The sequence below is a fragment of the Oncorhynchus tshawytscha genome, linkage group LG19 (genome assembly GCF_018296145.1).
Source record: "Oncorhynchus tshawytscha isolate Ot180627B linkage group LG19, Otsh_v2.0, whole genome shotgun sequence".
In the NCBI taxonomy this organism is placed as follows: Eukaryota; Metazoa; Chordata; class Actinopteri; order Salmoniformes; family Salmonidae; genus Oncorhynchus; species Oncorhynchus tshawytscha.
The window spans coordinates 30,804,424-30,832,059 of record NC_056447.1 but is presented as its reverse complement, the minus strand read 5'-3'; the positions used below and the strand labels follow the sequence as shown (position 1 = coordinate 30,832,059).

The 27,636-nt window shown below is 42.8% G+C and overlaps 1 protein-coding gene across 1 annotated transcript; it reads right to left on the bottom strand.

The window, feature by feature from the left end:
• Nucleotides 1-331: 331 nt before the first annotated feature.
• LOC112219242 (hepatocyte growth factor-like) lies at nucleotides 332-27,503 on the bottom strand. The gene is made up of 18 exons (XM_042301574.1): nucleotides 27,339-27,503; nucleotides 26,091-26,247; nucleotides 21,039-21,151; nucleotides 20,540-20,654; nucleotides 15,986-16,128; nucleotides 14,724-14,841; nucleotides 13,145-13,266; nucleotides 11,990-12,155; nucleotides 11,031-11,164; nucleotides 10,101-10,188; nucleotides 3,563-3,699; nucleotides 3,373-3,405; nucleotides 3,162-3,267; nucleotides 2,925-2,999; nucleotides 2,678-2,827; nucleotides 2,465-2,571; nucleotides 2,205-2,347; nucleotides 332-2,085 (listed from the first exon to the last, which is right to left on the bottom strand). Exons 1-18 carry the CDS (start codon nucleotides 27,385-27,387, stop codon nucleotides 1,906-1,908), a joined length of 2,136 nt encoding a protein of 711 aa, XP_042157508.1. The 5' UTR covers nucleotides 27,388-27,503; the 3' UTR covers nucleotides 332-1,905.
• Between the last annotated feature and the right edge of the window lie 133 nt (nucleotides 27,504-27,636).

The window sequence follows — 27,636 nt, the reverse complement described above, 5'->3', positions numbered from 1 at the left end:
AGCGAGGTCCATACAGAAATGGTTTGTCGAGATCGGTATGGAAGAACTTGACTCACCTGCACAGTGCACTGACCTCAACCCCATCGAACACCTTCAGGATGAATTGGAAAGCTGACTGCGAACCAAGCCTAATCGCCCAACATCAGTACACGACCTCACTAATGCTCTATTGGCTGAATGAAAGCAAGTCCCAGCAGCAACGATCCAACATCTAGTGGAAAGCCTTTGCAGAAGAGTGGAGGCAGTTATAGCAGCAAAGGGGGGAACAATTCCATATTAATGATTTTCGAATGAGATGTTTGATGAGCACACTTTCGTAATGTATTTCAGGATGTTGTGTATCCCTGGAAATAATCAGAATTCATGGAAACATAACAGTTTTGAAAACATAGCTTGTTAAAAAAATGTGGTATTTTGGCACATCTTAAGTTGAGCAAAGGAACAAGGTCAGTTGAGCCGCCTTGAGGTAAGTGGGTGATGGTGACCTGTGATAGTGGGTGATGGTCAAAGTTGAATTAATGGAATGGGGGTGTGGTATAGTGTATATCTTAAATGTATGCCTACATACAGATAGATCTCTCTGTTCAATATCACTGACCCTTTCATTTCTTGACCAGTTGCCTGGGATAGAGATGTTACTTCAATGTGCCAATTCGTATGTGCCAGTTGTGCCAGTTCTTTGCATTTAAGGCTAAGCCCATGAAACTGGTCTGCCAGATTCTTGATATGATCAGCAAGCTGAGACTCCATGTCATCAGATGAGACCTTGTGTGCCTCTGCTACTCTGTCATAGCCTTGCTGATCGTCAACGTACCTCTTCAGTGTCATAAAGACCATTTTTTCTATCCTTTTCTGCTGCTCAAATTGACTTCTTCCCTTCTCTCACTTCCTTGGTTGCTCTCTCAAGAAACTCAAGGCGGCTAGACCCCTGCTTGTTTTACGTTTGTATACAATGGGCATGATGATGTCTACTCTGTAATAATTCAAATGCACTATCATGAGTTTATATGCATGACACGGGGGTATGGTGGCCATTGGCTCAACTTACACCAAGGCAAACATTTTGATTATATTAGTCCACACAGCTACAAGGATGCACTTTCATGCTAGGTTTTGGACCTCATATTGTAGCTTATAAAGACCCCAACTGATGTACATCTAACTTTGGTTTAGATACAAGCATCATGAAACCTGGAACACAATACGTTCAATTTACTTTGTGGTGGTGCTTTCTTCCTTCTGACTCCATGAAATTATGACCTCTTCCTAAAAATGTGGTCACATTATTAATTTTGTATATGGTTTCCTAGAAACAAGGGGTGTCTCAATTTACCCCACTCTCCCCTATTACCACATTGTCTACAGATTCTTACTGATTGTGTACAATATGAGTCCTGAACATCCAAACCTTACCAGCTTCAGCACATGGTGTTTGGCCAACCACATATCCACACCTATGTTGTCCTTAGTAGCATGTCTGTAACACTACATATTTATATTATCTAAAGGATCGATCCAGCAGTCTGATCAACACAATTACATTCCACTTCACAGGTCCACTCCAAAGACATATAGAAGCCCATGAGTCTGAATTCCAGAATCAAGTTTGGAGTTGCGTTTGATTTCTTTCTGTATGGCTGGAGTTTTCCCTCTTTCAAATGCACAGGGACTCAGTTGGTCCTTACGTGACTGAGCCACAGGTGTATCTACATCAAGGGGGGTCGAGTGAGTCTCTAATTGATGATGGGATAAAGGTTTATCTGTATTTGATATTTAGATGATCTGAGGGTCGTGCCAAGTTGATCTGAGGGTCGTGCCTAGTTGATCTGAGGGTCGTGCCTAGTTGATCTGAGGGTCGTGCCTAGTTGATCTGAGGGTCGTGCCTAGTTGATCTGAGGGTAGTGCCTAGTTGATCTGAGGTTCGGGGTAGTGTCGGAACACCTTGTGGATCCACTGGGTGTAGAAGGGGACGTTGATGAAGATGCCAGGCCGATTGGCACGGGCACAGCCTCTGCCATGGACACTGACCCCCACTATGACCCTGCTCTCTCCTTCCTGGCACACCAAGGGGCCGCCATAGTCCCTCTGACAGGGGGAGAGACATAAAACATACATTAGGAAAAACATACAGTCAACTCCTGATGAGAGAGAACTGTTCCAAGTGTTTCAGGCACATTTCATTCACAGTTCACCAGCTTCCTTACCTCACAGACGCCCTCGTCCTTCCTCCCCCCAGCGCAAATCTTGGTGTCTGTGATGTGGAGGTTCCCTCTGTGTTGTTCACTACACCTCTCATTACTGACCATGGGCAGATGGACCACCTTCAGTACACCTTCATGACCCGTACCTGAGTGATAGTTGAGAGGAGGGGAGATTATAGTCATGACAACAGTACAGCTAATGATTAACCAGTCCCTTTCCTAGATGACATAATCCTGATGGATGCAATGGTATGTGTGTGTACCTTTGGTCTCGCCCCATCCATGCATGCTACACATCGAGCCATCAGCAATGGAGCACCCAGCCACCGGCAGCTGAATGGTGTGGACACTGTCTGCAGGGAGGGCAGGCCTGAGTGAGAGAAATATTTTTGTTGTTGTTGAAGAATAGAAGACTAGAAAACGTACAATATACGACCAGGAGTGTTTGTACTGTATATATCTGTTCAGGCACTCACTGAGCCAGCCGTATGAGGGCCAGGTTGGAGCCCTCAGGACCACAGATCACATGGGAGATGGAGACTTCCTGTCTGAAGGAGCTGTTAGGAGCCAAGCCACGAAGGTCTGATACACCTAACCACACACGATACTCACTCAAGTCTGGAACACTGTGTGGATACAGGTGGATGTAAGCATAGTAAAGATAAAGAGGCAGAGGAAGAAAGGTAAAGAGCAAAAGAGGAAGAGAGAGAGAGGTACAGTTACCATGAGGAGAAGCATTGTCTGTCAGTGAGGACCCACTCCTCTCGTATGAGAGAACCTCCACACCAGTGACTGGACCTGGGGAGGGAACACAACCCATGATATTACACACTGGGAATGGACCTTTGCTAACCCCAACACTTGGACAAATGGTCTATACATCTGCCGCTAGAGCAGAGTTTATACCTACAGTAGATAACAGAGAGAAGCAAAGCCAGGCGTGTGTGTGTGTGTGTGTACCGTTTCTGTATGCTGACCATCCAGCTTCCGTCTGTGATGGCGACTGGAGCTCCTCCTACTATCCTGGTCGTCTTATGGATGAAACATGACACATTGGACATCTCCACTGACAAGTTGAGAAAGAGGAAACTATGTTGAAACAACCATTTTATACCCAGAGACAAATACAAGATGAAACATGAAAACCAGAAGGTGGAGTAGAGCGACGGACCTCTCTGTGGAATAGAGTTCTTTGATGGTACACCTGTGTGACAGAGGATGAAACACAAGATAGAGGTCTCAGTGACAACACAGTGACAATGCCACTACAGCAGGTGTGTGTGTGTGTGTGTGTGTGTGTGTGTGTGTGTGTGTGTGTGTGTGTGTGTGTGTGTGTGTGTGTGTGTGTGTGTGTGACTCACATGGTTTGATGCTGCAGTAGTCCCAGGGTATAGCAGTGCTGTTAGTATAACACCAGGGGCCATGTGTGTCTCTGTCTGGGTTCCTACAGAAACTCGCCTCCTGTCCCACAGTCAGCACCGCTGCATCTCTGTCCCAACTACACACAAGAAAAGCAAAGAAGAGTATGAGAGACAGTTAAAGACAGACTGTCAGCCCATCATAATGAGAGGAGACAGCTGTGTATGGCCTCTCTCTTTACCCAGCTCTCTTTCTCCCCGTCTCTTCCTCACACACACACACACACACACACACACACACACACACACACACACACACACACACACACACACACACACACACACACACACACACACACACACACACACACACACACACACACCTAAAGTGACAGAGGGCAACGATCATAATGTTTGGAACAGAATTCCTTCCCAGACATTCCAGGATGATAATAGGGGAATTCAGAGGAGGACCATTCACAAATGCACAGTGTGCGTGTACGTGCGTGCTGAGAGAGTGATCCCTCTGAGTCTCTCTAACATAAACAATAACTGCTGACCTCTGACCTCTGGGCGGGAGCCAAGCAGAGGAACCGATTGGCTTTGAAGTATTCCGAGAAGGGAAGAGGCTCAGGGTCAGAGGGAGCCTGCAGTGTGTCCTCCAGATGCTTTATTACACACCCACTCAACCATCCATTACAGTGGAGTGGAGTAATGGACCAGTTTTTCTCTCCTTGAGAACAGCCAGGCTCTGACTCTTTGTTAGACCAATATGACTTGACCACATGTCAGCTACAGGTTAACTCCCACATGACCTCTTAGGTTCAACCATGTGTTTCTGAAGAGGGCACTCCATCTTAGGGCTGTTACGGTAACCGTATTACCGCCACACCGGCAGTCATGAGTCATGACCTCAGTTAAATTCCAAACTTGCTAACAGCCTGGTACTCCACACTCTATTGTCCCTCTAATCACTCTGACATCAATATAAATGTGATCGAAAGTCACATCGAAAGTCAAACACTTCATGAGAGCCCATTAGCTCATGTTGTGCAACATTTCTATAGGCTATGCAATTGATGACCTTATTAAAAAGAGGAGGATCCCATTAGCTTTCTATAGGCTAGGGCTACTATATTTATTTCTCAACTTTATATTAAGCACATTGCTTCTCTTTACAACAGGAGTATAGTCTACCTGGCTGGCATGAAAATGAACCATGGGAAAAGCGTCCTCCATTCGCTATTTAAGTGCATAGATTACATGTGTTTTTCCCCTGGCCCCTGTTCTGAGACAGGTGCATGATAATGTTCCATTCTAAATCAAAACTCCTTTCACACATTATTTAGTATACAGTACCAGTCAAAAGTTGGGACACACCAACTCATTCAAGAGTTTTTCTTTATTTTTACTATTTTCTACATTGTAGAATAATAGTGAAGCGATCAAAACAATGAAAAAACACATGGAATCATGTAGTAACCAAAAAATATATTTTACATTTGAGATTCTTCAAAGTAGCCACCATTTGCCTTGATGACAGCTGTGCACACCCTTGGCATACTCTCAACCACCTTCACCTGGAATGCTTTTCCAAAAGTCTTGAAGGAGTTCCCACATACACTACCATTCACAATTATGGCAACGTTGAAGAGCCGACTCCGGGATGCTGGCCTGCTAGGCAGAGTTGAAAAGAAAAATACATATCTCAGACTGGCCAATAAAAATAAAAGATTAAGATGGGCAAAAGAACACAGACACTGGACAGAGGAACACTGCCTAGAAGGCCAGCATCCCGGAGTCACCTCTTCACTGTTGATGTTGAGACTGGTGTTTTGCGGGTACTATTTAATGAACCTGCCAGTTGAGGCATCTGTTTCTCAAACTAGACACTCTAATGTACTTGTCCTCTTGCTCAGTTGTGCACCGGGGCCTCCCACTCCTCTTCCTATTCTGGTTAGAGACAGTTTGCGCTGTTCTGTGAAGGGAGTATTACACAGAGTTGTACGAGATCTTCAATTTCTCGCTTGGAAAAGCCTTCATTTCTCAGAACAAGAATAGACTTACGAGTTTCAGAAGAAAGTTTCTGGCCATTTTGAGCCTGTTATGGAACGCACAAATGCTGATGCTCCAGATACTCAACTAATCTAAAGAATGACAGATGTATTGCTTCTTTAATCAGAACAACAGTTTCTAATGATCAATTAGCCTTTTAAAATGATAAACTTGGATTAGTTAACACAACGTGCCATTGGAACACAGGATGGATGGTTGCTGATAATGGGCCTCTGTACGCCTCTGTAGATATTCCATAAAAAATCAGCAGTTTCCAGCTACAATAGTCAATAGTCAACATTAACAATGTCTACACTGTATTTCTGATCAATTTGATGTTATTTTAACGAACAAAAAAATGTGTTTTTCTTTCAAAAACAAGGACACTTCTAAAAAATATATATTTAATTCACCTTTATTTAACCAGGTAGGCCAATTGAGAACAAGTTCTCATTTACAACTGCGACCTGGCCAAGATAAAGCAAGGCAGTGCGACAAAAACAACAGAGTTACACATGGGATAAGCAAACGTACAGTCAATAACACAATAGAAACATCTATGTACAGTGTGTGCAAAAGTAGTAAGACCCCAAACTTTTGAACGGTAGTATGCTGAGCAATTGTTGGCTGCTTTTCCTTCACTGCGGTCCAACTCATCCCAAACTATCTCAATTGGGTTAAGGTCGGGCGATTGTGGAGCCCAGGTCATCTGATGCAGCACTCCATCCCTCTCCTTCTTAGTCAAATAGCCCTTACACAGCCTGGAGGTGTGTTTTGGGTCATTGTCCTGTTGATAAACAAATTATGGTCCCACTAAGCGGAAACCAGATTGGATGGCCTATCGCTGCAGAATGTTGTGGTAGCCATGCTGGTTAAGTCTGCCTTGAATTATAAATAAATCCCAGACACTGTCACCAGCAAAGCACCACCACACCATCACACCTCCTCCTCCATGCGTCACAGTGGGAACCACACATGCGGAGATCATCCGTATGTCATCAGACCAAAGGACACATTTCCACCGGTCTAATGTCCATTGCTCATGTTTCTTGGCCCAAGCAAGTTTCTTCTTCGTATTGGTGTCCTTTAGTAGTGGTTTCTTTGCAGCAATTCGACCATGAAGGCTTGATTCACTCAGTCTCCTCTGAACAGTTGATGTTGAGATGTGTCTGTTACTTGAACTCTGTGCAGCATTTTATTTGGGCTGCAATCTGAGGTGCAGTTAATTGCTGATTTCTGAGACTGGTAACTCTAAATAACTCTGCGTCTTCCTTTCCTGTAGCGGTCCTCATGAGAGCCAGTTTCATCATAGCGCTTGATGGTTTTTGCGACTGCACTTGAAGAAACTTTCAACGTTTTTGAAATGTTCCAGGTTGACTGACCTTCATGTCTTAAATAATGATGGACTGTCGTTTCTGTGTACTTATTTGAGCTGTTCTTGCCATAATATGGACTTGGTCTTTTACCAAATAGGGCTATCTTCTGTATACCACCCCTATCTTGTCACAACACAACTGATTGGATCAAATGCAATAAGAAGGAAATAAATTCCACAAATGAACTTTTAACGAGGCACACCTGTTAATTGAAATGCATTCCAGGTGACTACCTCATGAAGCTGGTTGAGAGAATGGTAAGAGTGTGCAAAGCTGTCATCAAGGCAAAGGGTGGCTACTTTGAAGAATTTGTTTAACTATTTTTTGGTTACTACATGATTCCATATGTGTTATTTCATAATGTTGATGTCTTCACTATTATTCTACAATGTAGAAAACAGTAAAAATAAAGAAAAACCCTGGAATGAGTAGGTGTGTCCAAACGTTTGACTGGTACTGTATGTAAAGACAAAATTAAATTAAGAATAGTCTGATGGGTGACAATATTAGCCTATCACTTGTGAAAGATATATTATCACTTGTGAATGATGCACAGCATGTACAGTTAGGCAAGAAACAGCGCATTGCTTTTTTTTGCAACTTTTTCAAAGTATAGTCACACACCACGTGTAGCCTAGCCCATAGGCCTATATGTTTTGATAAGGTTTGTATCACAACTAAAGTGGCCAAATAACTACTTAAAATTAGGCAAATTAATCCACTTTATAACCGGTGGAGAGCCTAACTGGCTCTTAGTGTCACGTTCTGACCTTTATTTCCTTTGTTTTGTCATTATTTAGTATGGTCAGGGCGTGAGTTGGGTGGGCAGTCTATGTTTGTTTTTCTATGATTTGGGTATTTCTATGTTTCGGCCTAGTATGGTTCTCAATCAGAGGCAGATGTCATTAGTTGTCTCTGATTGAGAATCATACTTAGGTAGCCTGGGTGTCACTGTGTGTTTGTGGGTGATTGTTCCTGTCTCTGTGTTTTGCACCAGATAGGGCTGTTTTGGGTTTTCACGGTTCTTGTTTTTGTTAGTTTGTTAGTTTGTTCATGTGAAGTGATTTATTAAAACATGAATCAAAATAACCACGCTGCGCTTTGGTCCGCCTCTCCGTCAATGGAAGAAATCCCTTACACGTAGGCGGCGTGTGAGTTTCAAGTTTGGGGAAGATCATTTTTACCATAATAAAGCATTAAATGAATAATCACATTTGCGGTCACTTTTGAGAATGTGTTTTCCTGCTAATTGCATTTTGGAACATTTGCACTTATAGCCTACTGCCGTGGGAGCACTGCTGGCTGTGAACAAATAGCCTAATAGTTTATTAACATTTTATGCTAAACATTCTGAACTGTTGTATCAGCCTCATTGCTTTTACATTTTTTTTGATGCAGTGGTTGTATTAATTTGGGATCTATCACATTCCACAACTGTCCCAGACTATATTTGGAATATTTATTTCTCACACAGAAGGACAGGTTGACCAATAGAATAGGTCAAGTTATGTTCTATGGGGAATAGTAGATTGACATAAGCTAGAACTTTTGCTGTTTGTTAGACCTACTCATCTTGTTGGCTGATAAAAAGTAAATGTGGACAGTTCCTCTAACATCTTCAATATGCGTCTCGGAATTCTATAAGAAGGCAGTTGCCCGATGTGTCTGTCTTCACTTGTAGCCTACTTCGGAGCTCAGATGCCTGTGAGAAGAACCTGATCAGGTGACATGCATTGGCTAATAAGAATAGAGCTATCTGAGAGAGCCATGTGAGAGATGCTTCGGAGCACGCATCCGGTAGAAGAGAATCCTAATGATTATATTCACCTCATAGGCACATCGGCCACTTTGGCCGCAAAAGGCATAACATTCTTTAGGGGGCATTACAGCCACACATGTGGGATGCTGTCGGACAATTCGAGGCCTTGTGAGAGTGCTTGACAAATTGTGAATGAGAGACTGATAAAGTGTGCACAGCCTGCATAAGAAACAAAGAGCTCATGCCTTTGATGCAACTTTTTTCTACTCATCATTAGAGCCGCATGTACTACAAAACATATAGCCCAACGTTTGTATCACAACTAAGGTTGCATAAATAACACTAAATTAAGCATACAGGAGGACCTGCTCAACACTGAATAGCTGCATGAGCGCACTCCATTGAAAATCATTTGGAGAAAATATCCTTTCTATTTTATTCAATCAAATTGATTCAAATGTATTTATAAAGCCAATCAAATGTATTTATAAAGCCCTTTTTATATCAGCCGATGTCACAAAGTGCTATACAGAAACCCAGCCTAAAACCCCAAACAGCAAGCAATGCAGATGTAGAAGCACGGTGGCTAGGAAAAACTCCCTAGAAAGGCTGGAACCTATGAAGAAACCTAGAGAGGAACCAGGCTCTGAGGGGTGGCCAGAGGGGTGGTCCTCTTCTGGCTGTGCCAGGTGGAGATTATTACAGAACATGGCCAAGATGTTCCAAATGTTCCTAGATGACCAGCAGGGTCAAATAATAATAATCACAGTGGTTGTAGAGGGTGCAACAGGTCAGCACCTCAGGAGTAAATGTCAGTTGGCTTTTCATAGTCGATCATTTAGAGTTAGAGACAGCAGGTGCGGTAGAGAGAGTCGAAAACAGCAGTTCAAGGCAGCACGTCCGGTGAACAGGTCAGGGTTCTATAGCCGCAGGCAGAACAGCATACATACAGCAGGTTCAATTGTATTCTTCATACTATGAAATAATGCCACGGCATTCTAAGCAAATCTTGTCTGCTAAATGAACTAGTGTAGCCTACAGCCATATGGCATAGCCACATTAGCGCCTAACGTAAGCACAACTCATAGTATGCTATCCTGTTTTTCTGAAATAAACATTTTCTTCATATCACGTTTCTCACAATAAATCCAAAATAAATCATGGATGAACTGTGATGGTGTAGGCTATATTAAATGGCTAAACGTGTTTATGTTAATTTACGGTCAATTACCGTGATACCGGCAGTTATTTGCTCGACAATCACCAGCTTACAAAATGTCATGACCGCCACAGCCCTACTCCCATCTATGCGCCCCCACACACGCAGATGTGTAGCATGTGGTTTTGTTACCTGTGGTCTCTCCAGAGGGAACAGGGAAGACCTGACCTGGTCCTAGATACCTCTCCTCTGTAGCTCTCTCCGTTGCCCTCGTAGCAGTCTGGAACGCACACACACGTACAGTATGATAACAGGATAATAAAATATGAAAACATATTTATGTTACTGTAATACAAGTCAGAATGCTACAGACCACACCAACCACAGGGAAATATGGTATTAAAAGTATACAATCTCTGCTGTCTTGATTGGTATACCAGAATATGACCACAAAACACCAGTCACAAAACTGTCCCAGCTGTCCCAGAGTGTAAGAAAAACACAACCCTAATGAATCTGTATTCCAGATCCACTTACTGGCCTCTTCTCCACACTGTCCAATGGGACAGAGCGATGTTGTAATGCTGTCAGAGCTAGTTAATTTATGTGCATTGGGCTGTGATTCCCAGAGTCCTTCAGTAATACTTCTATAGAAACATACTTTCTAAGTTGCTCAGGAGATCATACTTCAGGGACAACACTGAACTAATTAAGTATATTATTATTCAGAGAAAACATATCTGCATCAGGAATCCATCTATTTTGCATGGTCAAAATAAAAATATTTAGGAGCCAGAAACCTATTACATTTACATAATTTAGCAGACACTCTCATCCAGAGCGACTTACAGGTGCAATTATGGTTAAGTGCCTTGCTCAAGGGTACATCGGCAGATTTTTCTCACCTAGTCGCTCAGGATTTGAACCAGTGCCCTTTTGATTAATGGACCAATGCTATAACCGCTAGGCTACCCACCACCCCTTCACATGTTAGTTTAAACCAAAAGCAGTAAATGTCTATTGCACTACCATTGTCTGAGACCTGAAGACCTGTATTAGTTCCTGGAGATATAGACTTTAGCTCAGGAGACTACTGTGGTTTTGATTATGCTAGGCTCTCACCATGGGGTTCAGTATTCTGTGTGCCACAGCGGAGGATGTTGGTGCAGAATGCTTTGCGAACGTTAGGGTCTGAAGTGAAGCACCATGGGAGGTCAAGGCCGTCAGGGTTCCTGCAGTAGTTCTCCCTCAGATCTCTGCAACATACACACTCACACAATAAAGATATATTCTCTAAACAAGTTAAAGTGCAACTCCACCCTTTTTCAACCTCCTATTCATTATCTCCAGCACCAAACCAGTGTCTACATATGTGAAAGCAGCATGTTTCTACGATCTGTGGTTAAAAAGATGAGAAGAAAGGTTTTTTTATAATAATTCTCCGTGATATCAAAGGGTAGGATTAAAAGTAAGACAAATGGTGATTTCCAAAACCTGCACTGTGTTTCTAGCCAGAGGTGTCACACCCTGACCATAGTTTGCTTTGTATGTTTCTATGTTTTGGTTGGTCAGGGTGTGATCTGAGTGGGCATTCTATGTTGTGTGTCTAATTTGTCTGTTTCTGTGTTTGGCCTGATATGGTTCTCAATCAGAGGCAGGTGTTAGTCATTGTCTCTGATTGGGAACCATATTTAGGTAGCCTGTTTGGTGTTGGGTTTTGTGGGTGATTGTTCCTGTTTCTGGGTTTGTTTGCACCAGACAGGGCTGTTTTGGTTTTTCACGTTACGTTTTTGTATTGTTCATCAGCTTGATTAAAGATGTATAAAGATAACCATGCTGCATTTTGGTCCGCCTCTCCTTCCCAGGAAGAATCCCGTTACAAGAGGGAGATATTATCTGACTCCCCACGTCACCACGAATCTCATAGTGTTTGAAAATCACTCTTTTACATGTTTTAACTTATGTCATTGGGAATAACTTGTTAACATTATATTTGAATATGAGGTTGAAAAGTGGTGAAGTTGCCCTTCAACATGTAATATAGTGTGTGTCGGGTTGTCGATGTGTGTCCAGTCACTCACTTGCAGCGATAGTCCTGGGGTATGTATGTGTGGTTGTGGGGGTACTGTGAGTCCCAGCGTTGACAGGTCACCCCACTGGGTGTTACTGCTACTGTCCCTCTGTAGCCCTCACCTCGACCCAGGAAACACCTGGTAGTCACATCTACCTCTCCCACACTGTCTGAGGCTGAGAGAGGCAAGGAGAAAGAGACAGTGTGTGTGTGGTGAGTGAGAAATGCACCATGGTTAAATATAGCCATATCACCTGTAACATCTGTTAAACTACACCAGCTTCTCCTTGAGGCCACTGTGCCACTCAGACACAGTAGCAAGAACAAGACTCACTTGGACTAAAACACCTCTATTTTCTATAGATTATATTGCAGTCATGTAGTTGATTAAACTGAAATAATGAGGAAACAACGCTGATAAATGTTTTATACAAGTATACGTGGCAGCTTTTGTCTCTCCACAATCTAAACAGTATTTTGTGGATCTGTCTAAAAATAGAGTGCTACTGGTGAGGATGATAAAGACAAGACCAGGGAATAGAAAAGGCCAAAACAATACAACTCTTTGTTTCTATGTCTTTCTTTCTGCCTTGGTTTCATTAACACAACGTTTAAGGGTTAGACCATAAAACTGGACTGGGTTGACTTCCAAGGCCTGTATCACAGAGACAAAGAGAGAGAGAGAGTCCAACCGGTAAGATGCTATCTGTCCCAGTTCCAGCGCTGCTGATGACTAACAGAGAAGAGCCAAACAGAAACAAAGAATCAACAAACACAGTGTGAGTGTTGTTCTCCGTCAACCTTCTATAGGTTCACTTTTTTTTAGACCTTTATTTAACTAGGAAAGTCAATTAAGAACAAATTCTTATTTACAATGACAGTCTACACTGGCCAAACACAGACGACGCTGGGCCAATGGTGCGCCGCCCTATGTGACTCCCAATAAGGGCCGGTTGTGATACAGCCTAAAATAAACACACAGTCTATTAGCCATGACATAACTGGGAATGAGTGTGTGTTACTCAAAACCGCATTCCTCTGGCTTATTCAATCAGAGAGAGAGGAGGGGGTGGAATGACAGGTACAGGAAGCTGTACATTTGGAGTAGTTAGTCACACCACACACACACATACATATGCATGCACACACACCCACACACACTCACGGCAGGCTGTGATGTTGCAGTACTCCCAGGATGTGTGTGCATCCAGGGTGAAACACCACGGTCGTTGACGTCCATCTGGGTTCCTACAATAGTTGTCATCTAGGCCTTTATCAGGATACCTACAACCCAAACAGAAGAGAAGGATTTCAACAAGTCATTGGGACAGATGTAGATACATACAGTTGAAGTCGGAAGTTTACATACACTTAGGTTGGAGTCATTAAAACTAGTTTTTCAACCACTCCACAAATGTCTTGTTAACAAACTATAGTTTTGGCAAGTTGGTTAGGACATCTACTTTGAGCATGACACAAGTCATTTTTCCAACAATTGTTGACAGACAGATCACTTCATTTATAATTTAATGTATCACAATTCCAGTGGGCCAGAAGTTTACATACACTAAGTTGACAGTGCCTTTAAAACAGCTTGGAAAATTCCAGAAACTGATGTCATGGCTTTAGAAGCTTCTGATAGGCTAATTGACATCATTTGAGTCAATTGGAAGTGTACCTGTGGATGTATTTCAAGGCCTACCTCCAAACGCCGTGCCTCTTTGCTTGACATCATGGGAAAATCAAAAGAAATCAGCCAAGACCTCAGAAAAACAATTGTAGACCTCCACAAGTCTGCTTCATCCATGGGAGCAATTTCCAAATGCCTGAAGGTACCACGTTCATCTGTACAAGCAATAGTACGCAAGTATATACACTATGGGATCCCACAGCCGTCATACCGCTCAGGAAGGAGACACGTTCTGTCTCCTAGAGAAGAACGTACTTTGATGCGAAAGGTACAAATCAATCCCTGAACAGCAGCAAAGGACCTTATACTGGAGGAAACAGGTACAAAAGTATCTATATCCACATTAAAACAATTCCTATATCGACATAACTTGTAAGGCCGCTCAGCAAGGAAGAAGCCACTGCTCCAAAACCACCATAAAAAAGCCAGACTACGGTTTGCAACTGCACATAGGGACAAAGATCGTACTTTTTGGAGAAATGTCCTCTGGTCTGATGAAACAAAATAGAACTGTTTGGCCATAATGACCATCATTCTGTTTGGAGGAAAAAGGGGGAGGCTTGCAAGCCGAGGAACACCATCCCAACTGTGAAGCATGGGGGTGGCAGCATCATGTTATGGGGGTGCTTTGCTGCAGGAGGGACTGGTGCACTTCACAAAATAGATGGCTTCATGAGGATGGAAAATTATTTGGATAAATTGAAGCAACATCTCAAGACATCAGTCAGTAAGTTAAAGCTTGGTCGCAAATGGGTCTTCCAAATGGACAATGACCCCAAGCATACTTCCAAAGTTGTGGCAAAATGGCCTAAGGACATTAACAGAGCCTCAGAGGTACTGAGAACCTCTTCATCACAGCGTTGAAGGGTGTGTGTGTGTTTGTATGTGTGTGTGTGTGTGTGTCCTGCCCCAGCAGCAGGTGGTGTGGATTAGTGTTAGACTCGTTAACACGTCTTTAGTCATCCTTGTGTTTCTGTAATTCATATTAAACCTCAAACTGAGTGTGTATGCATGTGTGTGTGTGTGTGTGTGTGTGTGTGTGTGTGTGTGTGTCTTGGGGTGGAAGAGGTGTTTGTGTGGTTCCTCTAGGTCCCAGCGTTGACATTCCCGTCCCGTCTCTGTGTGATCCATGGGACCTCTGTAGCGTTCCCCATTACAGCTCACACACTCCACTGGGGACACACACGTGCCATGGACATTATTTATGCAGATACTACATAAATACTACATGTAATACCAAAATAGTTGTCCCATCTATTTAATAGTTTGTGTAAAATGTCTCCCCTTAAGTCAAGTGAGTCAACATTCAGTGTGTATGTGTGTGTGTGTGTGTGTGTGGAGCAGTGTAAACAGCAGAGCAGAACAGATTAGAAACAGATGTTTATGAGTCTACTATTCTCATTATGTGTGTATATGATTGTGTGTTTGCGGGCGTGTGTGTGTGTGTGTGTGTGTGTGTGTGTGTGTGTGTGTGTGTGTGTGTGTGTGTGTGTGTGATGTCCCAGTGTTCCTCATTACTGGAAACTTTCTTTCAAATCAACCTTTCCAGTCATTTTTCTTTGGACCAAAACACACATTCCCATTACAACACAGATCCATTACATTCAGAATCTTATAACAACCTTGTGGATTCCTCCCTCCCACACACATCTCTGGTAGTCCTGTGTATTTCATACACATCTTATCACATCACCGTCAGCTGTTTATTAACTAGATAGGTTGTACTATCCACAGAGGACATTTGTCCTCTAGACCTCTGAGAAACAGTGATTTCTCCTGTGACAGTTTGCGTCATCCAGTTCTAGATACCACAGACCATGATCCAGTTCCACAGGGAGAAGGGATCACAGTGCAGTTAAATGGTGCACTGGAAAAGAACATGGGCTGTGGTGGGAAAACTGCTCCATGCCTAAAGTTAAAGACATTTAACTGACCTACTAGAGTAAGAATCCCCACTAGGAACATGGGTTAAGTATAGACTGAAAAGCAAAAAAGCAGACGGGGTCCCTTTGGGTTGAAATAGTTAACAAAGCCAGGGAAAGATGAAATGAGAATCGACAACATAAACTGAATCACTCTTCTGCATGCAGCAATTCAGGCCAATACCATCAGAAACAGTTGGATAATTCTACATTACTGAGAACACACCTGATATTCCACTTGGCTGCAGTTTGCCACAGATAAGTGGAGACCAATGAGGGGCATTGAGGGAGAGAATCCACCATGTTAGAGCCACTAGTTGTTGGCAGTGGTCAATTTGTGTGTGTGTGTGTGTGTGTGTGTGTGTGTGTGTATGTGCATGCGTGGGTGTCCTACCTTGTAAGCACTCAGGTACTCCACAGTCCTGGTGTCTGACGTTGGGGTCTGTAGTGAAGCACCATGGTCCTGAAATAGCGTTGTCAGGGTTACGACAGTAGTTGTTTGTCAGCTCCTTCTTCCTGTTCCTCCTTGGTAGGAAACTTGAGGGAGAGAAGAACTTCAGTGTTCATCAATATCTCACTCAATCACAAACATATTCTCATTCTATCTGGTGCAGAGTTGAAAGGCAAAAGGGAAATCTCCAAGGTGGAGCGTAGAATGTGTTACTAAGTAACCTTGAGTCATACACATCTACATATTGACTGAGGAACAATTCAATTGTGGTTTTGTTTGCTGACTCACATGATCAATTGTAAGGATTTATATGGGTCACAGCTGAAACAATTTGGAAGGCACAGAGCTAGGCAACATAATGCAACATATGGTAATGTGTGGGTGCCCCAGTGTAAACTCACTGATAAAGCACACATGCACACAATTTATCTGTAATTGCTTGACATACCAAGTCTTAACAGAACTCTGACACATCCGACGAGCGTCAGAGCCGGTGTAGTAGGATTTCATTTTAGTCCTGTATTTGACACATTTCCTGTTTGATGGTTCGTCTGAGGGCATAGCGGGATTTCTTATAAGCGTCCGGATTAGTGTCCCGCTCCTTGAAAGCGGCAGCTCTAGCCTTTAGCTAGGTGTTGCCTGTAATCCATGGCTTCTGGTTGGGATATGTAAGTACTTTGGGATGAAGCCGGTGACTGTGGTGGTATACTCCTCAATACTATCGGATGAATCACGGAACATATTCCAGTCTGTGCTAGCAAAACAGTCCTGTAGCAAAGCATCCTCATCATCGGGCCACTTCCATATTGAGCGAGTCATTGGTACTTCCTTGTGATGGTGTCGGAGGGGAAGGTTGCAGTCTTATCAGCTCTTAACCAACCAAGCTATTTTGTTTGTTTTTTCACGTTGTTTGTAACTTGCTGTGTACATTATGTTGCTGCTACCGTCTCTAATCACCGAAAAGAGCTTCTGGACATCAGAACTGCGATTGCTCACCACAAACTGGACAAAGAGTTCTTCTTCAATGAGTCAGACGGGAGGGATATAATACAGACACGACCAGGCCCAGATCCCCACATTCGCTGGGGAAGGAAATCAGGGTGCCTTGTGAGGATCAGGCGACGAGTGGCTAACGTGCCCGTGCCTTCCAACCTGCTAGCTAACGTTCAATCGCTGGAAAATAAATGGGACATACTCAAAGTACGTTTATCCTACCAACGGGACATTAACAACTGTAATATCTTATGTTTCACCGAGTCATGGTTGAACGACAACATTAAGAACATACAGCTGGTGGGTTATACACTCTATCGGCAGGACAAAACAGCAGCCTCAGGTAAGACACGGGGCGAGTCCTATGCATTTATGTAAACAACAGCTGGTGCAAGATATCTACGGAAGTCTCAAGGTTTTCCTTGCCTGAGGTAGAGTATCTCATGATAAGCTGTAGACAACACTATCTACCAAGAAAGTTTTCACCTGTATATTTCGTAGCTGTCTACATACCATCACAGGCCGATGCTGCCACTAAAACCGCACTCAATGAGCTGTATACCGCCATAAGCAAACAGAAAAACGCTCATCCAGAGGCGGCGCTCCTAGTGGCCAGGGACTTTAATGCCGGGAAACTTAAATCAGTTTTACCTCATTTCTATCAAAAGTGTTAAATTAACAACCATAAGGAAAACAATTCTAGACCATCTTTACTCCACACACAGAGACGCATACGAAGCTCTCCCGTGCCCTCCATTTGGCAAATCTGACCATAGTTCTATCCTCCTGATTCAAGCTTACAAGCAAAAATTTAAGCAGGAGGCACCAGTGATCAGTGATGAAGCAGATGCTAAACTCCTGGACTGTTTTGCTAGCACAGAATGGAATATGTTCCGGGACTCTTCCGGTGGCATTGAGGAGTACACCACATCAGTCACTGGCATTACCAACCAGAAGCCATGGATTACAAGCAACATCTGCACCCAGCTAAAGGCTAGAGCTTCTGCTTTCAAGGAGCAGGACTCTAACCCGGAAGCTTGTAAGAAATCCCGCTATGTCGTCCGATGAACCATCAAACAGGCAAAGCGTCAATACAGGACTAAGATCGAATTGTACTACACCGGCTCGGACGCTCGTCAGATGTGGCAGGGCCTGTAAAGTATTACAGACTACAAAGGGAAGTACAGCCGAGAGCTGCCCAGTGACACGAGCCTACCAGACGAGCTAAATAACTTCTATGCTCGTTTCGAGACAATTAACACTGAAACATGCATGAAAGCATCAGCTGTTCTGGACGACTGTGTGATCACGTTCTCCGCGGCTGATGTGAGTAAGACCTTTAAACAGGTCAACATTCACACGGCCGCAGGGCCAGATGGATTACCAGGACGTGTACTCCGAGCATATGCTGACCAACTGGCAAGTGTCTTTACTGACATTTTCAACCTCTCCCTGTCTGAGTCTGTAATACAAACATGTTTCAAGCAGACCACCATAGTCCCTGTGCCCAAGAACAATAAGGTAACATGCCTAACTGACTACAGACCTGTAGTACTCACATCTGTAGCCATGAAATGCTTTGAAAGGCTGGTCATGGCTCACATCAACACCATTATCTCAGGAACCCTAGACCCACTCTAATTTGCATACCACCCCAACAGATCCACAGATGATGCAACCTTTATTGCACTCCACACTGCTCTTTCACACCTGGACAAAAGGAACACCTATGTGAGAATGCTATTCATTTACTACAGCTCAGCGTTCAACACCGTAGTGCCCTCAAAGCTCATCACTAAGCTAAGGCCCCTAGGACTAAACACCTCCCTCTGGGCTGCCCCCAGGTGGTAAAGGTGGGTAACAACACATCCAACACGCTGATCCTCAACACGGGGGCCCATCTGGGGTGTGTGCTCAGCCCCCTCCTGTACTCCCTGTTCACTCATAACTGTATGGCCAGGCACAACTCCAGCACCATCATTACGTTTGCTGATGACACAACAGTAGTAGCCCTGATCACTGACAATGCTGAGACCGCCTATAGGGAGGAGGTCAGAGACCTGGTCGTGCGGTGCCAGGACAACAACCTATCCCTCAACGTGATCAAGACAAAGGAGAAGATTGTGGACTACAGGAAAAGGAGGACTGAGCACGCCCCCATTCTCATCGACAGGGCTGTAGTGGAGCAGGTTGAGAGCTTCAAGTTCCTTGGCGTCCACATCACCAACAAACTAACATGGTCCAAGCACACCAAGGCAGTCGTGAAGAGGGCACAACAAAACCTATTGCCCCTCAGGAAACTGAAAAGATTTGGCATGGGTCCTCAGATCCTCAAAAGGTTTTACAGCTGCACCATTGAGAGCATGACTGGTTGCATCACTGCCTGGTTTGGCAACTGCTCGGCCTCCGACCGCAAGGCACTACAGAGGGTAGTGCGTACGGCCCAGTACATCACCGGGACCAAGCTTCCTGCCATCCAGGACCTCTATACCATGCGGTATAGAGGCCCTAAAAATTGTCGAAGACTCCAGTCACCCTAGTCATAGCTGGAACGCTGCTGCTACAATCTGTTATAATCTATTCATAGCCACTTTAATAACTCTACCTACATGTACATAATTACCTCAATGTACATAATTACCTCAATTACCTTGACAATGGTGCCCCCACACATTGACACATTGACTCTGTACTCTGTACCGGTACCCCCTGTATATAGCCCCCACTATTGTTATTTACTGCTGCTCTTTAATCATTTGTTATTCTTATCTCTTACTTTTTTTGGTATTTTATTAAATCTGCATTGTTGGTTAAGGGCTTGTAAGTAAGCATTTCACTGTAAGGTCTGTTGTATTTGACGCATGTGACAAATAACATTTGATTTGACTGCACAGGGAAGAAAGGCAAAAACAGCAGGAGAGAAGAGGAGAAGGGCGAGGTAAGAGGAGAACGAGAGGAGGAACGAGGAGGGGGTGCTCCTCTAATGAACTTCTGTCATGAGCTGTCTCTCTCCCTGTGTCCCTGTGTTCTCTCTCTCTCTCTCGCTCTCTCTCTCTCCCTGTATCCCTGTGTTCTCTCTCACCCTGTGTTCTCTCTCCCTATCTCTCTCCCTGTGCTCTCTATCTCTCTCTCTCTCTCTCTCTCTCTCTCTCTCTCCCTGTATCCCTGTGTTCTCTCTCTCACCCTGTGTTCTCTCTCCCTATCTCTCTCCCTGTGCTCTCTATCTCTCTCTCTCTCTCTCTCTCCCTCTCAGGTTTTTATCACTTAATTAACAGGTTTTACTACAGTATAAACCCTCTTGAACACACACACCCTACATAAACAGGGAGACTAAAACAGGAAATGATCCCTGACTGTGTAAAGTGTTAGAGTGAGTTCAGAGAGGACTAGTACTGATGAATGACTGGCCCCTTAAGACTAATCACCAGCTAATGTATCACTCTACACACATGCACACAGGCGCACACACACACACCACATGCACAAACACAGGTTCTAGCTTACTTGTGTTCATGAGGGAAAGGAGAGGCCCAGGCTTGGCACCTGATTCCACTGGCCGTTACAGACCTTCTCCCTCTGTAGTTCACTCCTGTCCCCACTATGCACTCCTGCACATAGGCTAGAAAGAGATAGAGAACAAGGGAGAGAGGTACAGAGAGAGTGGGTCAGAGAGAGAGAGAGAGAGAGAGAGAGAGAGAGAGAGAGGACAGTCAACAAAAAAAGGACTCTGTTTGTAAGAACATTTCTGCTTTTCTCATCTGACAGAGCACAGAGCATCTGAGAGAACATGTTGGGACGGGTCTCACATCCTCCATACTGTTCCATTTTACTCTACACATACATACATAACATTACTAACCCAGGTACCAAACTCTGATGAGAACAAGGAGTACGAGGCACTTTAGACACTTGTAAGCAGTACCTTTCTACTGCCTGTAGAGAGAGAAGGGGGAGAGGGCTGGAGGACAGAAAGAGAGAAAGACAGGGAGATAGTGTACAATACCTTTCTTCTGGTAGAGTTGGTAGTTGAAGTCATGTTGGCTTTGGACTCCTGGTGAGTTCCTGTCAAACGACAGCCACTGGCATTTCCTGTTTTTCTGATCATACAAGAACGCTCTAGATAGATAGAGAGAGAGAGAGGGAAGGGATGGAGTGAAATATTGATTGATTTATGTAGTATAATCATTTAGCAGGCATGTTTATCCAAATGGACTTAGAATTAACATGCAGATAATACAGTATGTGTCCTGAATTGAAATAGGATTGACGCCAAGCCTGCTACTGCTGAAAGGAGACTGCAGAGAGGACTGATTCTGTCAGGGGAAACCTAGACATGCATACCAGACTAATTTTGCTGCTGAAAGACACTAAGGGAAACCGAACTTCTCATTACAGAGTGGTAGGGTATTACAGTAAGCAGGGTTGGGAACAATTCCATTTAGAAGGCAATCAAAAGAAAACCAAATTCCAATTCCAAATGTTCCTCATTGAAAAGCATTGAAGAGAATTTTAATTTCTGTGTACTTCCTGAATTGACTGGAATTGAAATGGAATTGGCTCCAGCCCTCACATGATTACGATATAGAGTTTGGGCTGCTGCCAAAGAAGGCCAGGGGATGGTGTCATACTGGCTTAGACAACAAATACAGTATATTGTCGCTGTCTGATGAAAATGTATTTTCTCCAAAACATAAACTTTTCAGGAATTTAAAAAAGCACCATATTTTCCCATTATTGAAAATACAATTATGAAAATTCCGAAGCTATTTTGAATACATTTTCTTGGTTCTAGAGTCATGAAATGAAGGGAGTTACTGCATTTAATTAATCAAAAACTTGACAGCGACAATATCTAACTACAGGTGGAAAACAACTCTTGACAGTTGTCATAGACCATATTTACATACGGACAGTGTTCCGGAGAGTAGCTCATACCCCACTTAAGGTCTTATTTTGGATAAGCCGTTTGCACCTTTGATATCCCACTCATGAGTCTTCCTGCCATGAATAAACATTCAATATTCCTCATTTAAATTCATATGAGTTAAATGGAATAGTAAGTGAAATGTGGACACTGACTGTAGGCCTATAACATCTCACATGTAGCATCTAACATAATATTAACTCCTGCAGAATTTGGCTATGCATTTCCTGGAGTGAAATTATACAACATATGTTCATTTTGTCTCAGGAACAGGAGTGGAGAAATATATATTTTTTAATTCAGCACCTCTATAGAGAAAATGTGAAAGCACGTGTAATGTGTTATCTTTGAAACTGTTTTGCAAGCAAACAGTATTTCAACTACATAAAATATGCATCCAAGACTAACTGAAGTCTTATCAGAAACGTGTTTCGTCGTTTTCTCAGCTTTTCATTTCCTTAAAACGGATGACATTTGGACATTTCGCACAGGACCTATCACTGAGGAGGACCATGTCATTAAAAAAACAGTGAAACATTAAAACCTCATAAGGATCCGCCCCTTTGTTTCAGTTGTCGCCTAAAATTGCATACCCAAATCTAACTGCCTGTAGCTCAGGACCTGAAGCAAGGATATGCATATTCTTGGTACCATTTGAAAGGAAACACAAGTTTGTGGAAATGTGAAAGGAATGTAGGAGAAAATACACAATAGATCTGGTAAAAGACAATACAAAGAAAAAAACAACCATTCTTTTGTATTTATTTTGTAATTTTTTCCCTCTTTTGTCGCCTGGAATTAAAATAGATTTTTAGTAGTATACAATAGTTTGTATAATTTGATTTACACAACATGCTGAATATTTGTTATTGTTTTACAAACAAGAAATAAGACAAAAAAAAACTGAAAACTTGAGCATTCATAACTATTAACCCCCCCAAAAATACTTTGTAGAGCCACCTTTTGCAGCAATTACAGTCTCTTGGGGTTTGTCTCTATAAGTTTGGCACATCTATCCACTGGGATCTTTGCCCATTCTTCAAGGCAAAACTGCTCCAGCTCCTTCAAGTTGGATGGGTTCCGCTGGAGTATAGCAATCTTTAAGTCAAACCACAGGTTCTTAATTGGATTGAGGTCTGGTCTTTGACTAGGCCATTCCAAGACATTTAAATGTTTCCCTTTAATTAAACCACTTGGGAGTTACTTTAGCAGTATGCTTAGGGTCATTGTTCTGCTGGAAGGTGAACCCCTGTCCCAGTCTCAAATCTCTGGAAGAGTGAAACAGGTTTATAATTTTCCTGTATTTAGTGCCATCATTCCTTCAATTCTGACCAGTTTCCCAGTCCCTGATGATGAAAAACATGATGGTGTTCTTGGGGGATGAGAGGTCTTGGGTTTGCGCCAGACATAGCGGTTTCCTTGATGGCCAAAAAGCTCAATTTTAGTCTCATCTGACCAGAGCACCTTCTTCCATATGTTTGGGGAGTCTCCCACATGCCTTTTGGCAAACACTTTAAGCAATTGCTTTATTCTGGCCTCTCTTCTATAAAGCCCAGCTCTGTGGAGTGTATGGCTTAAAGTGGTCCTATGGACAGATACTCCAATCTCTGCTGTGGAGCTTTGCAGCTCCTTCAGGGTTATCTTGGGTCTCTTTGTTGCCTCTCTGATAAATGCCCTCCTTGCCTGGTCTGTGAGTTTTGGTGGGCGGCCCTCTCTTGGCAGGTGTGTTGTGGTGCCATATTCTTTCAATTTTTTAATAATGGATTTAATGGTGCTCCGTGGGATGTTCAAAGTTTCTGATATTTTTTTATAACCCAACCCTGATCTGTACTTCTCCACAACTTTGTCCCTGACCTGTTTGGAGAGCTCATTGGTCTTCATGGTGCCGCTTTTTTGGTGGTGCCACTTGCTTAGTGGTGTTGCAGACTCTGGGGCCTTTCAGAACAGGTGTATATATACTGAGATCATGTGACAGATCACATGACACTTAGATTGCACAAGTGGACTTTATTTAACTAGTTATGTGACTTCTGAAGGTAATTGGTTGCACCAGATCTTATTTAGGTGCTTCATAACAAAGGGGTGAATATGCACGCACCCACTGCTTTTCCGTTTAGAAATGTTTTACATTTCTTTAAAAAAGTAATTTTTTTCATTTCAATTCACCAATTTGGACTATTTTGTGTATGTCCATTATATGAAATCCAAATAAAAATAAATTTGAATTATAGGTTGTAATGCCACAAAATAGGAAAAACACAAAGACTTTTGCATGGTACTGTAAATAGAAATATTGATTAAGTCAATTTCTATTCCACTTTGAGCCAGGAAAGATTGACATGCAAATTATTAATATTAGCTCTCTGTGTACATACAAGGGCCATCTGTGCTGCCATATTCTGAGCCAATTGCAATTTTCCTACTGCATGATTGTAGCGGGTTTACTAACATGTTAGATCTAGTAGCTATGTTGTTGCCTTGACATTAGATAAAATGGTGACAATGATGTAGGCCGTGTGTATTTGTTAGCGGTTATGAAATTAAGGTTTGGCTTGGAAAGGTAATGTGTTGTGCACTGGAGTCAACAAGTGAAGAGAAAAGGTGAGAGGAGGAGAGTGCATAGATGAAAGAAGGATTTATAAAATAATCTGGCTGCTATGAAAGTGAACTGTGATTGCGTGTGATCAGGGGTGTATTCATACTGCAAATTCTGTTGAAAAACATTTCTTAAATGGAAGCAAACTGAACAAAACAGGGATAAACATACCTGAATCTGTCCAATTGTCACGTTCTGACCTTAGTTCTTTTATTATGTCTTTGTTTTAGTATGGTCAGGGCGTGAGTTGGGTGGGTTGTCTATGTTAGTTTTTGATTTGCTATTTCTGTGTTTGGCCTGGTATGGTTCTCAATCAGAGGCAGCTGTCAATCGTTTTCCCTGATTGAGAACCATATTTAGGGAGCCTGTTTTCTATTAAGTTTCGTGGGTGATTGTTTTCTGTTGTCTGTTGTGTGTCTGCACCAGCCAGAACTGTTTTCGGTCGTTTCTCTTTGTTATTTTGTTATTTCCGTGTTCGTTTTAATAAATATGGACACATACCACGCTGCAAATTGGTCCGACCTCTCTTACTCCTCATCAGAGGAAGACGACGAACATTACACCAATAGAAACTCTCGTTTGCAACTGTTGGACAAATGATTACACACTAGATCAGCTAGATGCAGGAAAAAATTGTGCTAGGTGGTATTTAATGTGTCAATGTCTGTCACCTTGATTACTCAATTTCTCTTGACCTGTGCACCTACATTGTAAATTTTCATTCATAGGCTACGTTGTAGCAACCTCATGATGGGTATAGGGAAAATGTTAGCACCGTGCAGTAGCCTAAACCTATTGATGTTACATTGAGCTGGGTGAATGGAATATGAATGACAGTCATCCAATATGCTGTAATAGAAATAAGGCCATGCTCATGAAAAAATTATCGTCCTCCCTCATCTTAAACAACACCTACCGCCACTGTTACCAGTGAGCACTTCTTTATTTAGTCTTCTGGGGCAACAAGTTAAGACTGAAGAGAAGTTCCATGTTTCAAACTATATTTGACAAACAAATGACCTACCAAATGTCGTGAATTATAATATGGCCTACCAAATGTTGTAAATTATAAGCAGAAACTTGTCTAAATTAGGGGTGAAAGTTGCTAGTAGTAAATTATAGTAAATGAATTATAGTAGGCTGAATTATTATGGGGGATAAAACTGTGCAGGTAGCATACTTTTTGAAGTGGTTTGACAAACAGATAAAACATCATCACACAACACACATGACATGTGAAACTAAAACAACAGTAAACAGGATAAGATGCCTACATCCCACACTATCCCATCTTAGATCAGCCTATCCCAGGCATTTGTCCAGGTTTCTCATAACCGGGACACAAACTATTTTGGGTTATTGTAAACGGGATAGGTTTATTTGCATCAACTCAAAAACAGAATACTTCAGTATCCCGAATAATACCGGGATATTGGTTTGCATGTAAACATGGTCATAGACACATAGAATATGAAGCTGGAAGCGCAGAAATTGTTGCTATACGCAGGGGTTGGTCACAGATGCACCACACCTACCTGCAGGTGAAGAGCAGTATCTTGTTGCGGCTGCAACCACGGGCACACTTCACAATGCTCAACTTCCTGCTTTTGGTATGGAGGGCAGAGTCTGGCAGTTGGACCAATCTCACGCCATCACTCCTCTGGTAGTCCTGTAATGCATTCCTCCTGCACTCTAACACACACACAGTATGAAATGCAGGTGTTGAATGCAGTGTCCAGCCCCTGTCCAGTGAGGCTGTATTGATGTTCCCATCAGGACTGAGACAAACCCAGCAGCATCATGATGTTTAAATTAGCATGGTTTTACCCCCATTAATATGAATGTCTTAATGAGATGCACACTCATCACTCCTTGTCCCCTTACTGACATACTTACAGACGGACAGATAACTCTTTCTTCTCCTCTCCGTTTCAGCTGGGACACACTTACCTACCTACCACCCCTACCCTTCCTCTCTCTCTCTTTCTCTCACACATGCACATAGTTTCTTTCCACCCCTTCCTCTCCAGCAGGGACTGATACGCTCATGTTGTTCCACATCCACTCAATGCTGTGGTTCTCACCCCCCACACACACACACACATGCACAATGCAGTGTTGACTCACACATAAACAGCACAGTAGCAGACTGTCAGGCTATATCTCTGTTTAGTCTTAATACTCCAGTATTCTCCTCCTCAATAAAAGTGTATAAATGTATGGCCTAATAAGAGCCACATTATGGAAGAATACCTATACAAGTAGTATCAATAGCCTACAGCAAACATTATGTTCTTTCTAAATGGTGAATGCTGGCTGGGATCAGCGAGTTCACGTCAGACTCGTCTGAGTGTAACGTGTATGAATTTAGCCTATTTCCACCAACACATCAAGCGGAATAGACACATGAGAGCAGAGAGAGTTACGTCTAGTGCTTCAGCTCGATATACATAGTTTTACATAAAACGCACAGGTTCTTATCTTAATTGGCTTTTAAAAAATGATGTTACGAAAGTTTGCTGTAGAAGCATCACAGAGATGGGCTCTAAGGTTTCTATATTCCTCACAGAAAGCTGCGCGACAGTTTAAACTTGACAAACTTGAAAGGTAACAGATTTAAACAGGTTATTATGATGTGTTGTCTTGTAGAAAATCACATCCACCATTCGACATTAGGCTACGCTAGCAGGGCGAGGAGAAAAGTTCTACAACAAACTGCTGAATCTCAATTAGCCTACAATCATAAAGTCTAAAATGCCCTGGTGACTGTCTCCCAAACTTACCTGAATAACAGACGATTAAGAGAGTAAAAATAATGTTGTAAATCCACATAGTTGCTGCAAAGGCTGTTCACGTTATAAACGATTATTGAAATCCCAGTAATAGTAATGGTGTTGTCTTTCGTTGACAAGGTCCAGACAGTGGGACGGAGGTACTGGGGTTGTTCACTCAGCTACAGCACAGATTACTCTTAGTAGAAACACACTATGGATCTCTCTCTCTCTCCCTCTCCATCTCAGTGCTCTCCTCCCACTTTATTCCTCTACTACACTCACTCACTGTTTAACAACTCATGGTACA